The sequence below is a fragment of the Mesocricetus auratus genome, unplaced genomic scaffold (genome assembly GCF_017639785.1).
Source record: "Mesocricetus auratus isolate SY011 unplaced genomic scaffold, BCM_Maur_2.0 Super-Scaffold_100003, whole genome shotgun sequence".
Lineage (NCBI taxonomy): Eukaryota > Metazoa > Chordata > Mammalia > Rodentia > Cricetidae > Mesocricetus > Mesocricetus auratus.
The window spans coordinates 48,658,931-48,675,194 of NW_024429188.1; the positions used below are offsets into that span (position 1 = coordinate 48,658,931).

General features: G+C 44.2%; 1 protein-coding gene across 3 annotated transcripts; it reads left to right on the forward strand.

Annotated features, from left to right (window-relative positions):
* Nucleotides 1–7,186: 7,186 nt before the first annotated feature.
* On the forward strand, nucleotides 7,187–13,381 carry Pin4 (peptidylprolyl cis/trans isomerase, NIMA-interacting 4). 3 transcript variants are annotated; one of them, XM_005081209.4, is made up of 4 exons: nucleotides 7,187–7,339; nucleotides 9,399–9,472; nucleotides 12,433–12,552; nucleotides 13,204–13,381. In XM_005081209.4, exons 1-4 carry the CDS (start codon nucleotides 7,297–7,299, stop codon nucleotides 13,360–13,362), a joined length of 396 nt encoding a protein of 131 aa, XP_005081266.1. In that variant the 5' UTR covers nucleotides 7,187–7,296; the 3' UTR covers nucleotides 13,363–13,381. The 3 variants fall into 3 exon arrangements, with proteins under 3 accessions (XP_005081266.1, XP_040600204.1, XP_012976768.1); XM_040744270.1 differs by lacking the exon at nucleotides 7,187–7,339 and adding an exon at nucleotides 7,542–7,566; XM_013121314.3 differs by lacking the exon at nucleotides 7,187–7,339 and adding an exon at nucleotides 7,669–8,220.
* The last annotated feature ends 2,883 nt before the right edge of the window (nucleotides 13,382–16,264 follow it).

Sequence of the window (16,264 nt, forward strand, 5' to 3'; positions counted from 1 at the left end):
CTCAGCAGCTACATGGTTCTCTCTGACTTTGCTTTCTACCTTTATCCCTGTTTGGATTTCCCACCTGGATAATTCCTGCCTGTCCATTGGCTGAAACAGTTTTATTCTTTAACCAATAAGAAAAACATATATTCGCAGCATAGAGAAGGACATCCTCCATCAGATCTCTGTAAGTTCAAGGCAAGCTTGATCTACAAAGAAATCCTGTCTAGAAAATCAGCAACATCAAAAGCTCCGCAGGCTTGCCTGCAGCCTGATATTATGGAGGCATTTTCCCTCCTCCCAGATGACTATGTGTCAACTTGACATAAAACTAACCAGCACACTCCCCCTGGAGCTGAAGTTACAGGTGGTTGTGAGCCATCAGCATGGGTATTGGGAACAAAATCAGGTCCTTTGGAAGAGCAGAGCCATTTATTCGGTTCTAGTAAGCTTAGTTTAAAAAAACCTCAGAGTTATACAAATTGGTCTGTTTTGGTAACACAGGATAATGTAATCTGAGCATTCATTAAACAGAGCAGTCACAAGTTTGAGACCAGCCTGGGCTACATTGAAAGATTCTGTCTCAAAAACAAACATAAAAAAATAAAGAAAGGAAAGCATACCAGGTAGGGAGAGCAGCATGGAGGCTGAAGGGAGCTATAAAATGGTAACTGGGTGTCTGGAGTTCAAGGGGATTAGAAAACAGCAGGCTGCAAATATTAGTATAATGACCTTGGGGCTTCAGGCTAAACAGTGGAACACTATCCTATTAGATAATGGAGAACCACTGAAGCCTCAATTAGAAGAGTGATAGTGTCAGATTTCAGTATATTAGAACATCCTTTAAATGTCACTGGTGGCATAAGGATCAATGCTGAGACTGCTACAAAGGTATATAAAATGTGCAGGAAGCTGGGGCAATGAGGAGGGGGATAAGGGACAGTACCTAAGACCATTAGTGAGGAAGTTAACAGTATGACTAATGACATGTTCAGGAATAGAATTTACTGAAGTCTTCATGTCATTTTCCAATGCTACAAAAAGGGCTAGCAAGATGAATCATCAACTAAAAGCACTTCCTGCCAAGCCTAATGCATTAGGTTCAATCCCTAGGACTCATTTGGTAGGAGGTGAGAGCAAACTCCTATAGGTTGTCCTCTGACTTCCACACTTGCTGTGGCACATGCATGTACTCACCCACAGACACATACACACCACATACCACACACACACACACACACACACACACACACACACACACACGAGAGGAGGGCAATCAATCAGTCAATCAATCAATCAATGCTTTCATTTGTACTGTTTGTTTTTGAGTCAGGGTCTCACTATGTAGCCCTGGCTGATCTGGAACTCCCTAAGTAGACCAGGCTGGCCTTGAACTCATAGATATTCATCTGCCTTTTTCTCCTGAATGCTAGGATTAAATATGTGTGGCACTAGGCCCAGCCCTAAATAAGTGTTTTTTAAAAAGAAATGCTCCTTTGTGAGTGGGACTGCAGCTCCCAGTGCCACTAGGATGAATGACGAAGTGTTGGAGAGGTGGGAAAGACAGGAGAGAGGGAAGTTTTTGTTTTGTTGTGTTGTGAATCAATTTTGGGGGAGTTTCTTTTGTGGAGGATGCTGCAGGTAGAGGGGCAGGAAGGAAGGAAGGAAAGAAAGAAAGAAAGCAAGAAAGAAAAAAAAGAAAGAAAGAAAGAAAGAAAGAAAGAAAGAAAGAAAGAAAGAAAATGCTCCAACAACCAAAAAAGGATGGAAGATGGATTGGTGGGTTTGTTTGTGAAAAGATGAATCTAATATGCTCACCGTTAATGATTGGTTCAGGACAGGCCCAGTCTGGTGATGCATGTATGTAGTCTCAGATACTCCAGAGGCAGGATGATCAATTGAGTCTCAGAGTTCAAGGCCAATCTGGGCAATATGGCAGATCCTGTCTCAAAAAGGGGGTTGGGTTACAGAGATAGCTCAGTTACTAAAGTGTGTGCCCAACAAACATGAAGATTAAAATTTAGTCCTCAGCACCCATGTTTAAAAAAAAAGTTGGTTCAGCCGGGCGTTGGTGGCGCACGCCTTTAATCCCAGCACTCGGGAGGCAGAGGCAGGAGGATCTCTGTGAGTTCGAGGCCAGCCTAGTCTACAAAGTGAGTTCCAGGACAGCCTCCAAAGCCACAGAGAAACCCTGTCTCGAAAAACCAAAAAAAAAAAAGAGCAAAAAAAAAAGTTGGTTCAGTGGCACAAGTTTAATCCTAGCTCTGGGGAGGCTCCTCGGGGATTGCTGGCCAGCCAGCCTTGCTTAATCTGTCAGCCTTGGGCTCCAGTAAAGGACCCTGTCTCAAAAACTAAGATGGACGCTCTGGAGAAACAATACCTGAGGTTGACCTCTGGCCTCCATATACACCACCACAGACATGTTTATCCATATAAACACACACACACACACACACACACACACACACACACACAGTGGAGGAGAAGGAAGGGAGAGAGGGAGAAAATGGAGAGAGGGAAGGGAGGGAGGAAGTGAGGAAAGGGAAGGGAGGGAGAGAGGGAGAAAGGGGGAGAGAGAGAAAGAGAGGGAGAGAAGGAGGGAGGGAGAAAGGGAAGGGAGGGAGGAAGAGGAGAGAGGGAGGAAGAGGAGGAAGGGAGGAAGGGTGAGTCTGAGAATCTGAGAGTGCAGAGAGCTGTTCAGGAGGACATATCACTCTCAACTGGTACTTCCCAGAATGCCACGCTGCTCCAGATTTGCCAGCCCCTAAATGAAACCCAGATACCCAGTTCCTCTTACTTTCTGTGTATGTTCCCCAAGTCAGCCCCCCAAGCACCACGAGGCACAGACAGATACTGTTAGAGGTCCAAGAACCAAGTTATGGCCCAGTTCTACAAGGCCGGGTACACAAAGCTCTCCTCAACATCGGCTCTGTGTCAGCTACAGTGCTTCACCTCTACACTCCAACATGTACAAGGTTCCTTCTCCTGACCTCTATGTTTCCATTGCTGGGAAGTCCAGAACACCAGATGGTCTTGCTCTTCATGACCAATATGTGCTCCCAAATGAATAAGCCAGAGACTAATCTCTCTATGTCCTGCTGTGAAGCACAATTTGACGCTTAGACCTCTGACGCTGTCCTCCTATGCCTCATGGTGGCTGCGTAGCTGACTCGAGGGACAGTCATGAAAAACAAGGCCAACTAGGGATCTGTGGGTTTCATTTGAGAGCTGGGAAGTACCATCTGGAAGATACACATGCCTGAGAGTCCAACTGTGTCACAGAGCCCAGCTAAAAGAAAACTTGGATCTGATCGTTGACTTCTCCAAGCCTCTTCCTCTAAAATGGTAGTGACTGTACAAGAAAATCTGTTGTGGAAACAAAAATAGGTGTAGTTCAATGGTCGAGAGCAGGTGTGAGGTACTGAGTTCAACTCCCAGCTCTGCACAGACAAAACCAAAGCAATCAACTAAACAAACAAATAAACCAAAACAAAAGTTATGGCAAAAACTGAAGAGAAGAAAGCCTCTGGCTCATAGTACCTATACCATTGATAATGAATTGTTTTCCACTGTTAAATCAACAGTACATCTTGAAAAATCCACCCACTAGATAAATTGCTTACACGATGCTGGACAAACATGGATGGAGGTCTTCCTCTCTGAGGCCTTCTGGAAAAATCAATTACTCTCTGCTGGGCGGTGGTGGCACATACCTTTAATCCCAGCACTCAGGAGACAGGCAGGTAGATCTCTGAGTTTGAGGCCATCCTGGTCTACAGAGTAAGTTCTAGGACAGCCAGGGCTACACAGAGAAGCGCTGTTTTGAAAAATCAAAAGAAAATCGGTTATTCAAAATATTACTCACTACCTGATGCCAGACATGTTACAACAGTGTGAGGTGGATTATAAAATTATTGGGCAGCTGGCTGTAGTCACAAAGACACATCAGTCTTATCTCTGCATCTGTTTGCCATGATGGGGAATAGTTTTGCAGTTGGTGGCTCTCATCCATCCTACAACGATTTTTTTCTTACTAATTTCAATCATCAGTTATGACCCCTTTAAACTCTTTGTTTGGTTTGGTTTGGATTCTGACACTGGGTTTCACCGTGTAGCTCTGGCTGTCCTAGAGCTCACTCTGTAGAACAGGCTGGTCCAGAACTCACAGAGATCCGCTAGTCTCTGCCTCAGAGTGCTCAGATTACAGTCATGTACCACCACACTTGGCACTTTTCTACTCTCAACTGCAGAGTGTGGGGCCCAGAGATGCCTATCCATTGCCCTCCTAGAATGGGATTAACAAGATCTCTGGGTTGTTGCTTCAAGCTTTCCTTGTCAGAATAAGTATTGCTGGGATCAAAAAAGATGAGAAACTATAGCCTCTTGGTTTTGGTGCAGGTGGAGTGGGCAGTAAGTCTGGGCCAAAGTTTGTGAACCTTTTTTTCTGGGAAGAAGACTGCCAGCTTCCCTTCCTGATTTCCCTTGTTCAAATAACACATACAAGCCTCAGTCAGAGGAGATAATTACTAAAAAATACATCTAGCAGCCATTACTGGATGAGTCACTCCTGCACTCCAGCAGCTGTTGCCATGGTTTCAAGGCTGAATCTTCCTGCTCTCTGCTCCCTCTGCCCTCTATTCAGTTAATTTGTCACTTTGCTTCGCACTCCTCCACAGTCCGTCTCCACAGATTGATGCACACTTAACCCTGTATGGACGCTGCCTTTTTTTGTTGCTTCTTTCTCAGATAACATTGCCTTTTTCTTTTTCAGTGTTTTTTTTTTGAGATAAGCTCTCATGTAGCCCAATCTGTCCTTGAACTTGCTATAGAATCAAGGCTGGACTTGAATTTCTTATGTCCCTGCCTTTATCTCCCAAGTACCAAGAGTATAGGCCACTTTACCTGTCTTTCCTTGAATTAAAAAAAATACATACCAAGAGATAAAACAGAGCATGTTAACAGAAGAAAATGAAAGTCATACATTTACATTTCAAAATACTGTATGCAATTTTTAACCATTTTCCACCCAATTTTTTGTGATGTATACTTCATACTTGACAGAATATATAGTTGTTTTTTAAGATAGGATCTCATATAGCTGAGGCTAGCTGAGGATGGTCTTGAACTTCTGATACTTCTGCCTCCATTTCCCAAGTCTGGGGATCTAGGTATATGCCATCACATCCACTTTTACATGGGCTTGCAATCAAGCCCAGGCCTTCATTCATGCTAGACAAGCACTCTACTAACTGAGCTATATCCTCAGCCCTAGTACATGATTTTATATGTCTGGTTGAACCTGCAGTGGACCTTCTTTCTTTTTCTGGAGCTATTGGTTTTAAGGCACTGCTTTTGACAAATACAGTCATACAGACAAGCTTGATTATTATCTATGTAGCTGTGATTGTCTACTGCAATACACATACATTTCATAATGGACCAGGCCAGGGGCAGTATCATCCATTCACTGTGGTTCTCTGTCATGTCCTGTAGATGCGCGGGTGTATGTTCACATACAAGTGTGTAGCATGCATGTGGAGGCCAGACGTCAACCTTGAGAGTCATTTCTCAAGAGTTCACTCTTCTGAAATCAAGCCTTTCATTGGGACCTGGGACTCTTTCAGATGGACTAGCAACCTTTCTGTGACTGTGTCCCCAGCACTGGGATTATGAGCACACACCAACATGTTCCTTATTTGACATCAGTTCTGGGGATCAAACTCAGGTCCTCGTGCTTTCATGGCATGCACTTTAGTGAGCTATGTGTAAGGATGGGATGGGGATTTGGGGACTCGGGAGTCACAGAATACTGAGTGTTGCAGCTCTGATGGAATGGTATTCTGGAGCTCAGGAGCCTAGGAATATCACAGGTCACAGTAAGCATAACGGTTTACAGCCCTGCTTCAGGGAAGGCTTTCCTGTTATATCAGCTCTGCTCTGGCAGGAGAGGGCTTCCCCAGCAGAGTTGTTACAGTTCTGCTCTGCTCTGCCAGAGAGTGGAGAGAATTGTAACAACTCCACTCGGCCAGGGGAAGGTTTCCCCAGCACTCTGCCCAGGGTCGTCTTTGCTCGACTGCCAAAGAATATCTCATCCAAACCTCGTTCAAAAGATGTATTGGGAGGGAAGGATCCAGGAGAGTGGCTGCCTCTGCCAGGGTGGAAGGAGGCAGCAGGACAGCCACAAGCTGAACAGACACAGGGTTTGTATAGGGATCCTTAGGGGGCAGAGATTTTTTCAGGGAGATTTCCGGGGTAGGGATTGGTCAGATTTCAATCCCTGAGTTTAGGATGGCTAGATCTCCTGCTCAGGGATTGGTTAGTTTTCTGCACAGGATTAAGGTCAGATTTGGCTCTGGTTTTAGGGCCAAAGTGTGTTTCTTTCTCTGGTCCTTTTTAGCCTTTTGGCACCAATTTTAGGGCCAGGGTGCATTTCTTTCACTGGCTCTGATTCCAGGGACAAAGTGTGTTTCTTTGGCACTGGTTTCAGGGTCAGGGTGCATTTCTTTGGTTCTGTTTGCAGGGCCAGTGTGTTTCTTTGGCTGAACCTTTTTCCCTATACTATGTGTGTAGAGCCTGTTTTGATCTCCCTCCCCCTACCCCCCCCCCGTTTTGTTTTGTTTTGTCTAGACAGATTCTGGCTGTGTGATCCAGGCTGAGCTCAAATTTTCGATCTCCCTAGTGTTAGGATTACAGGTGAGTACCGTTACCCTGCTTTCATAATGACTTCTGTTACAGGCAATGGGATGACATAGGCTTAAAAAATTCCTGTCAACTGCTGCAAAAAAAATAATAATAATAAAATTAAGAGCCACTAGGGAATGCAGGCTTGTGTTGGCAAAACGACTGGAAAAAGAGACCATCACCCCAGCTCTCCCTGCTTTTCCTTTGTCTGGCATCCCCAGGGTATTAGCAAGAGCCCACGCCAAAAAAAAAAAAAACCCGCAATGGCCTAAGGCTCGCACTGCGCAAGCGCGGAGGAAGCGGCCAGGGCCAGAGCGAGCTTGGAGCTGGTTCAAATGAGGTGGTAGGAAAAGAAGGAGGAGCGCAGAGGCGGGGCTTTCTCGCCTCTGCGCAGCCTTTGTCTCCGCCTCTACGCAGTGCTTCAGTTTCTTTATTGGTTAGACATCTCCTGCTCTCATTGGTCAAGAAACTAAAGGACTGGGACTGCCCCAAGCTATGCCTGCTTCCGGAACCGCGGCAGAAATGGTTAATTTTGAAGTTCCTTTCAGGCATTGTTTAGAACATACCTTAGGGGCCTGAAGGGGCCTTTTTCTTGCACCGGAACAGATCAGAATTCTCCGGCAAGCTTAGGAGATGCCGCCGAAGGGGAAAAGTGGTTCTGGAAAAGGGGGGAAAGGTAGAGCGGCCGAGACGATCAGGGAGCGTGGGGTGGGTGAGGAGAAGGGCGGGAGTAGGCCGGCAGCTATGGGGGGTCATAATCCAGGCAGCAGGTGACGAGGGGCCTCCAGAACCGCTATGGTTTATGTTTGGGGTTCTTCCGGTAAATCAAAAAGTATAAATGCGCTCGGGGCTGCCGTGGTTCCGGGAACACATGGGATTTCAGTGCAGGGACCGTCGTGGCGGGTAATGGCTGGTGGGGATGGTTCTGCTATTTTAAGAGTTTATTGCCACCAAAATTTAATCTGATAAACGCCATCAATAAAAGGAAGCCCACAATAGTGGTCTGTACAGGTCTCTTTAGCATTATGACGTGCTCCTCCCACCCGCATTGACGAGGGTTGGACACCCCGCAGTGTTGTAAGGCTAGAAAAATAAGACACAGCTCTTACTCTTCGGCATCCCAGGAAGTAGTGGAGAAGATAGTAGCCGGAAAGTACTGTACTGAATTCAGTGCTGAGAGATAGGTATATTATGCAAGGTGGAAAGAGGGTGAGGAAATGACCTGGAGATACTTCAGGCAGGCCAGGATAAGCAGCGACACTAGGGTAAAGCATACTCGACCCGGAGAGTCTAGCCCCAAAAGCACCGACGGGAAACAGACAAATTATTGAGTGGGGAAATCTAAAGCAGAAGACTAAATCATTGGGAGTTCTGTATATGATGTTAATATCAGTTAAGGGCCAGGAACCCCTTGAAAGAGGTCATTTCAGTAGTTCTTGGAAGATAGAGGTGGCCTGAACTCTTTGGTTGTGGGAACCCAGAGAAGAGACAAATAAAGGGAGTAACCCAGAGGCCCAAGTAACCAAGGTGTTTTAAAGAAAGAAGGTATGAGAAAGGGTGAGTTGCCACAAACCCATGCCACGCACGGAGCTTGGGAGGCTGAGGTAGGATCTGAGTTTGAGGTCATCTGAAGGACATAGAGACCCTGTCTCAAAACAAGCCAAAATAAATATGAAGATAGAATGATATGTGGGGAGTGAAAGACCAGGAGAAAGTTGTTCCCCCCATTTTGGAGATCCTCTTTTTGTCCTTCTTTAGCTGCTTACTTTCTGATCATCCATCACACATTCCCTGCCTAACTAAAATGTCTGTTTCCAAATTCGACTTCCACAATTTTTCACCTGTTGGATTCTCAGGAATGATGTGTCTAAGTGGAATTCAAGTTCCTTGATGGCAGCTATGAATGTTATTCACCTTTTATTTAGGAAACTTTTGTTAAACTGAGTACTTAATCCAGAGTAGTTCTTAGACATCTTGGCCTCTAACAGTTAATGTGCTGCCTATTGGACACAAACATTAATAAGATGTGCTTCCAATGCTTGATAACCCGAATGTCAAAAACTTGCCGGGAGGACATCAGAGGCATTGTGGTAGACTGCAAAAATTTGGGCATAAGTACATTCTTTAGGTACACATACTTTGTAATAGCATCATTCTTGGAGATTTCATATGTTAGAATTGTAAGGGTCAGCCGGGCGTTGGTGGCGCACGCCTTTAATCCCAGCACTCGGGAGGTAGAGGCAGGCGGATCTCTGTGAGTTCGAGACCAGCCTGGACTACCGAGTGAGTTCCAGGACAGCCTCCAAAGCCACAGAGAAACCCTGTCTCGAAAAACCAAAAAAAAAAAAAAACCAAAACAGAATTGTAAGTGTCAAACACTGTCACAGACTGTAATAGAAATTATATAATTTTATATAATGGCAGCACTTAGTGTTCTGCCATTAGAAGGCAAGATTTGTGATGGGGTTGGGAGAATCTGGACCAGGCTTCTGGAGCTCATTCATCATACCCACATTTATTTCTTTTTCTATTTTCTGTGAAATGTTTTGTAGGGCACATTTCCTGTTATTAGAGATGAGTCACAGAGTAAGTTAACTTGATTGTGTGACTCACCCACTATGTAGCCTTTTGGAGCTTGGGGCTGTAATGGAAAGATCACTTTGTATTATGAGTTGGACCTATCTATAAATGTCAAAGTACATTTGAAATGAGTACCTGTCCTCTCTTTTCTAAAGGAGGTGCAGCCTCTGGGAGTGACAGTGCTGACAAGAAGGCTCAGGGTCCTAAAGGTGGTGGCAATGCAGTAAAGGTGAGTTATCTTATATGTATTTAGTGTATGATGTGTGAATGCATTTAAAAGGCAGTGTGAGTAACTTGTTCTTATATAAGAGACTTAATGCTAAGGGTAAAGAGAAGATGATACAAGACTGGAACCCAAAGACTCACTTTTTGTTGTTTTTGTTTTTCAAGACAAGGTTTCTGTGTGTAAGGACCCTGGCTGTCCTGAAACTCGCTCTGTAGGCCAGGCTGGCCTCAAACTCAAAGAGATCAGTCTGCCTCTGCCTCCTGAGTACTGGGATTAAAGGTGACTACCACCACTGCCCACTTCAGTCTTGATTTAAAAGCTAGAATTTTCACACTTTTAGCACTATTATTTGAAATGTATTAACTTAGGGACTGGGATGATAGCTTAGAACCCACATAAAGAAGCTGGGGATAGTGGCACACACTTAAAATTCCAGCACCAGCCTCGCACAATTGGTGAGTTCCAATCCAGTGGATCCTCTGGAACTGGAATTACAGATGGTTGTGAGCCACTTTCTCTGCACTGAACCTAAACTGCTGGGACCTGTTAGGGAGACCCAGTCTTGGTGAGGGGAGCCCCAAACGTGGTTTGTAACCTTAGGATGGTACTCAGCAGCCATTTCTTATTTCCTTTAAGCCTCACAGAACTGCGCTGCAGTCAGCAGGTAACTGGGACCAGTGCTCATCACACCCCTGGAGAGTTTAACCCTCCATGCGCATGGGCACCTCAGGTCCTCTGCATCAGGCTCTCTGGGCCTGAATGTCTTTTTTTAAATATTTTATTTATTATGTATACAGTCTTCTGCCTGTGTGCCAGCAGAAGGCACCAGATCTCATTCAAGGTGGTTGTGAGCCACCATGTGGTTGCTGTGGATTGAACTCAGGACCTCTGGAAGAACAGTCAGTGCTCTTAACCGCTGAGCCATTTCTCCAGCCCCTGAATGTCTTCTTAAGAAGCTCTGAAGCGCCGGGTGGTAGTGGCACACGCCTTTAATCCCAGCACTTGGGAGGCAGAGGCAGATGGAACTCTGAGTTTGAGACCAGCCTGGTCTACAAGAGCTAGTTCCAGGATAGCCTCCACAGAGAAACCCTGTCTTAAAAAAAGCTCTGAAGCTTTTGCAAATGTGCTGCCAGAGTTAAACAAACACCAGTCTAGTGCCAGGGCTTGGTGTGAGGACTTGAGATCATTCATGTAAAGCACTTAGCACTTCAAAGTTGTCTTGACTGTGTGGCTTTAATTCAATGAGATAGAAAAGAATAAAGGGCTAATAGCATAACTGGACTGAGCATCTTTCTTTAAAAAAGGGCTATTTTCAGAAATCTTGGACCCAAGTAACCTGGATGGAGAACAAAGGAATTGAAAATTCCTGAAATAAGAATTTACTGATTTTACAATAAAAATAGTATTTTCTTTTTTTTTTTTTTTTTTTTGGTTTTTCGAGACAGGGTTTCTCTGTATTGTTTTGGAGGCTGTCCTGGAACTCGCTTTGTAGATTAGGCTGGCCTCGAACTCACAGAGATCCACCTGCCTCTGCCTCCCAAGTGCTGGGATTAAAGGCGTGCGCCACCAATGCCCGGCTAAAAATATTATTTTCGTAATAATATTTTACAATAAATTACTTAGTGATTAATTGACTTAGTTTGAGAACTAGTTTCATTGCTGAGTATTTAATAACTTACCAATTATTTAGTAGTATTTTCACAAGGAGCGGAACGCCGCAATCTTCAGCCCTTCTCAATAGTTATTTTCCTTGGTGCCCCGGTGGTTACATCCCCATCATCTCCTCTGTCTTCTCCCTCCCTTTCTTGTTGTTTATTTAGAGACAAGACACTGTAGCCTAGGCTGGCCTCAAACTCATGTAGCTAAGACTGGCCTAGAATTCAGGATCTTCCTTCCCCAGCCCCTAAGGAGCTGGGTTTATGGTACACCGCCATGCTCAGTGAGAGGAGCTGGGTGCATGGTACACCACCATGCTCAGTGAGAGAGGCAGTCTGAAAGCTATAGTTAAGTCATACTGAGATCTGAGCCATTCTTGTCCTCCAGCAGGCTGTCCCTTTGCTGTCCAGATTGTATACCTGTCTCTAGATAGGAGTAGACACATTCTATACAGGGTGCTTGCCACCAATCCTTATGACCTGAATTCAGTCCCCAGGACCCACATGGTAGAAAGAAAAACTGGCTCCTGCAATTATCTTCTGTCTTCCTCATGAGTATTATGACACACATGCATACATACAAAAATCACACAAACATGTAAAAAATCAATAAATGGGTTAAATTTTTAAAGGGTGTTTGTTGGGCCAGAAAGATAGCTCTGTGATTAAGGGTATGTATTGCTTTTTTGGAAGACCTGAATTCAGTTCCCAGCACCCAAGTCAGATGGCTCCCATACCTCTGGCCTGCAGGTACCTGTGTGCACATGAACAAACCCATCCACATAGATACAAAACTTAAATAAATCTTAAAGAAGTTTGTCTATGCAAGCTGTTTTTTACATTTATATTTTTTGTCTGTGTGTGTGCTCATGCATGTATGTATCCATGTATACCATGACACATGTGTGAAGATCAAATGACAACTTGTAATTGGTTCTTCCTTTTCACCATGTAAGTTCTAGAGATCTGACTCAGGTCATCAGACTTGGCAGCAAGTGCCTTTACTCACTGAATCATCTCACTGACCCTCTACACCCTGTTTTTGATGTTACCACTGAAGTATGTGGAGAAAGGTGGGAGATTCCCACAGGCAGCTGCCCACTTTCCATCTAAATCAGGCTCCTGAGATACTGCGTGATAGACAAATGGGCTTGTACAGTCACCCAACTGGGCAAACTTGTAGAATGTTCAGTGATATGAGTTAATGCGTTGTTTTGTAGTTACCTGGGATAATTCAGATGTGACTCTTACACCAAGAAGAATCAGTTTCCTCTCCAAGAACTAACTGGACATGCTTTTCTCTTGTAGGTCAGACACATTCTATGTGAAAAACATGGCAAAATCATGGAAGCCATGGAAAAGTTAAAGTCTGGAATGAGATTCAGTGAAGTGGCCACACAGTATAGCGAAGATAAGGCCAGGCAAGGGGTATGTTGCACTTATTTAAATGTTCTTTTGTCATGCTAGGGGTTTAAGGTAGCATGCATAAAACCCTGAGTTTGAGTGCCTGCATTGCAAAAAATAAGTTTCTTCCACAAAGGAAATACAAAAGCGGGATTATTTTCTACATTCTATCATGAATTGTAGCCATATCTGTTTCAAGAAATAGAAATGTCTAGCTTGTGGGACTAAAGTTGTAGCTACATTTATGTGACATGTATAAAGCCCAGGGTTTGATCCCTAGTCCCACCACTCTAACTTACGAGCAGTTGCATAAGAACATCTATGTTGAAGAGGAGGAAACAGGAAGGGGAGATGGAGAAGGGAGAATATGTTCAAAGTACAATATATACTTGTGTGAGACATGTCCTTGTGAAGCCAAGGACACAGTCACCTGTGTCTTAGTGTAGGTGTGACCAACCTTTCACAGATGACTTCAGAATACAGCAGTATCATGAGCACTTGTGCTCCATCCAGTCTTAGACTTCTTCCCATTTGTCCTTGGTGATACCGCTCCTACATAGCCCAGATGAATAAATACAACCCAGTGAGCCATTGTATTCACATTGGGAAAACTCTCGGAAGCTAGTTCTCTTTTTAAGGCCACTTGTTATCTTATGTCTTTCGGATTTTTTTCAGGGTGACCTGGGTTGGATGACCAGAGGGTCCATGGTAGGACCCTTTCAAGAAGCAGCATTTGCCTTGCCTGTAAGTGGGATGGATAAGCCTGTGTTTACGGACCCACCAGTTAAGACAAAATTTGGATATCATATTATTATGGTTGAAGGGAGAAAATAAAATCACATGAGAGACGGAATAAGTGTTTTATATTTTGTTTCTCTCCTTAAAAGTTATGAAATAACCCTGTTTTGTGAACTGTCGATGTGGGTTTGGTCAGGTGGGTATCAGTTCTCAGTCACTTTCAGTTATCAGTTCTCAATAATGACTCATAGACTCCTTTTAACTTGAGTTCCCATTTTCCCCAGATTAACTTTGACCCTCGATGTGTCCCATAAAGTAACTCTGAAGCCATCTTCAGAGGAGTCAATTTTTAGGCCTCTGAAAACCTTGGGCACCTAGTAGATGAATTAGTACATGAAAAGCATCATTCAAGTTAGTCAACTCTGATCTGCCAGGACAGGTATCACTAGCTCCATTGTCTTAATATAGTGTACATGGCAGCCAAGCCACCATTCAATGTCAACTTTCCCCTTTTATTTTTATTAAGGTGTCTGTGTGTTCATGTGTGTGCCTATGTGTGTGGTACCCATGAAGAACAAAAGAGGGCATCAGATCCCCTGGAGCTGGGGTTACAGGTGGTTGTGAGCCACCTAACATGGGTATTGGGAACCAAACTGATCCTCAGCAAACACTTCTGAGCCATGCCTCCTGTTCCTCAACTTTCTCCTTAAATAAATGTCTGTCAAAGAAGGTACTTGAGGGGTGCCAGATGGCTCAGCAGGTAAAGGTGCCTACTGCCAAGTCTGATCGCCTAAGTTTAGTGCCTGAGACCCACATGGTAGAAGAGAACTGTTAACCATAACTTGTCCTCTACCTTAGTTAGGGTTTCTGTTGCTGTGATAAAACACTATAACCATAAGCAATTTGGGGAGAAAGGGATTTATTTTGCTTACACTTCCATACCACAGTCTATCAGGGACCTGGAGGCAGGAACTGAAGCAGAAGCTATAGAGGAGGGATCGTTACTGGCTTGCTCCTCATGGCTTTCTCAGCCTGCTTTTTTTTAGCGCCCAGAACCACCAACACAGGGGTAACACCACCCACAATCAGTCAGGCCATCTCCTCAATGAAAAATGCACCACATGCTTGCCCACTGATCTGGTGATGGTATTTTCTCAACTAAGGTTCCCTCTTCCTAAATGACTTCAGCTTGTATCAAATTGATATACAACTAGCCAGCATATCCTCTGACTTCCACGTGCATGCTGTGATACAGAAGGACAGACAGGCACATACGCACACAAACTAGTATAATTTAAGATTAGGGAAAAGAACCAGGCGGTGGTGGCTCACGCCTTTAATCCCAGCACTCGGGAGGCAGAGGCAGGCGGATCTCTGTGAGTTTGAGGCCTGGCTGGACCGACAGCCTCCAAAACAATACAGAGAAACTCTGTCTCGTAAAACCAAAAAAAAAAAAAACAAGATTAGGGAAAAGATATTTGGCTCTCCCGTGGGGTTGTCTGTACTAGACTAAGCAGGTATCCAGTTGCTGGCTAAAGGCACAGAAGTCAGCATAAAACACCTCCTTCATGCTCATTGCATGCTATGTGGTTGAGTTTTGTTTTGCCAGACTGCCTGTAGTCAAATCTGTGGGACACTTTTCTTGATTAATGATTGATGTGGGAGGTCCAGAGCTGTGTAAGAAATCAGACTGAGCAAGCCAATAAGCAGAGTTCTTCCTTGGCTTCTGCTTCGGTTCCTGCCTCGAGTTCCTGTCCTGACTTCCTCCAGTGAAGGGGTGTGACTTGGCAGCTGTAAAAAGAAACAAACCCTTTCTTACCCAAGTTGCTTTTGGTTGTGGTGTTTTATTACAGCAATCGAAATTCTAACACACATGAATTGCAATGTGATCCTTTCCATGATGAATATTCTCTTATCTATTTTAAAAACTGTGTGTTCAGCCATGTTATGTACATGTGGAGGCCAGATATTCTTAAGGAACTGTCTATCTTAGTGGATTTTTGTTTGAGATGGAGGAGTCTCTTATTAGCTTGGGGCTCACCAATTCAGCTGGGCTGGCTGATCAGAAAGCCACAGGGATCCTCTTGTATCTGTCTAACACTGTAACTACACCAGGTTCTGGGGAATGAACTAGTCTTCATGCTTGTATAGCAAGAACTTCACTGACTGAACAGTCTCCTCACCCCAATGGAATCTTTATTGCTTTATATATAGTTAAGTCTACTTATTTATTTTGTATGTGTATCTATATGTGCCAGACAACTTACTGAGCTGGTTCTCTTTCCCCATATGGGTCCTGGGGATCAAACTCAGGTCTTCAGGCTTGGCAACAAGTGCCTTTACCCATGGAGGCATCTCGACATTTCATTGTGTCTATATTTTAAAATTTCTAACTGCTGTATTTATGACATAAAAATGTATAATGAAGCCAGGAAGTAGTGGCGCACACCTTTAATCCCAGCACTCTGGAGGCAGAGACTGGGAGATCTCTGTGAATTCCAGGCCAGCCTGGTCTACAAAACTATACAGAGAAACCCAGTCTTGAAAAACCAAAAAAAAAAGCATAATGAATAATAAAATTCCATACTGCTTCAGAAATAAAAATTTGTCAGCTGATTTATTTTATCAAGAAAGGGTTTCTCTAATAGCTCTAACAGTCCTGGAACTCTTTGCAGACCAGGCTGGCCTCAAACTCTCAGAGATGTGCCTGCCTCCCGAGTGCTGGGATTAAATGTGTGCGCCACCACCGGCCTCAAGAAAATTACTTTACACCTACCCTGTGAAGGCAGTCTTTGTGGAGCTGAAGCCTACATCTCAACTCTGGGTAGTATCTGAACTGTATTGCAGGGCATTGGTTGTTTTAGTATGGCTTCCCACTACCACACTGGGTGTCAGAAGTGATGAAAAGAGACCAGTGCTACATAGTTGCTGTCCATTCAGGACAAGGTTAAGTCTGTTTCATGCCTTACTGTCTCATCATGGGCAGTTCACAGACCTC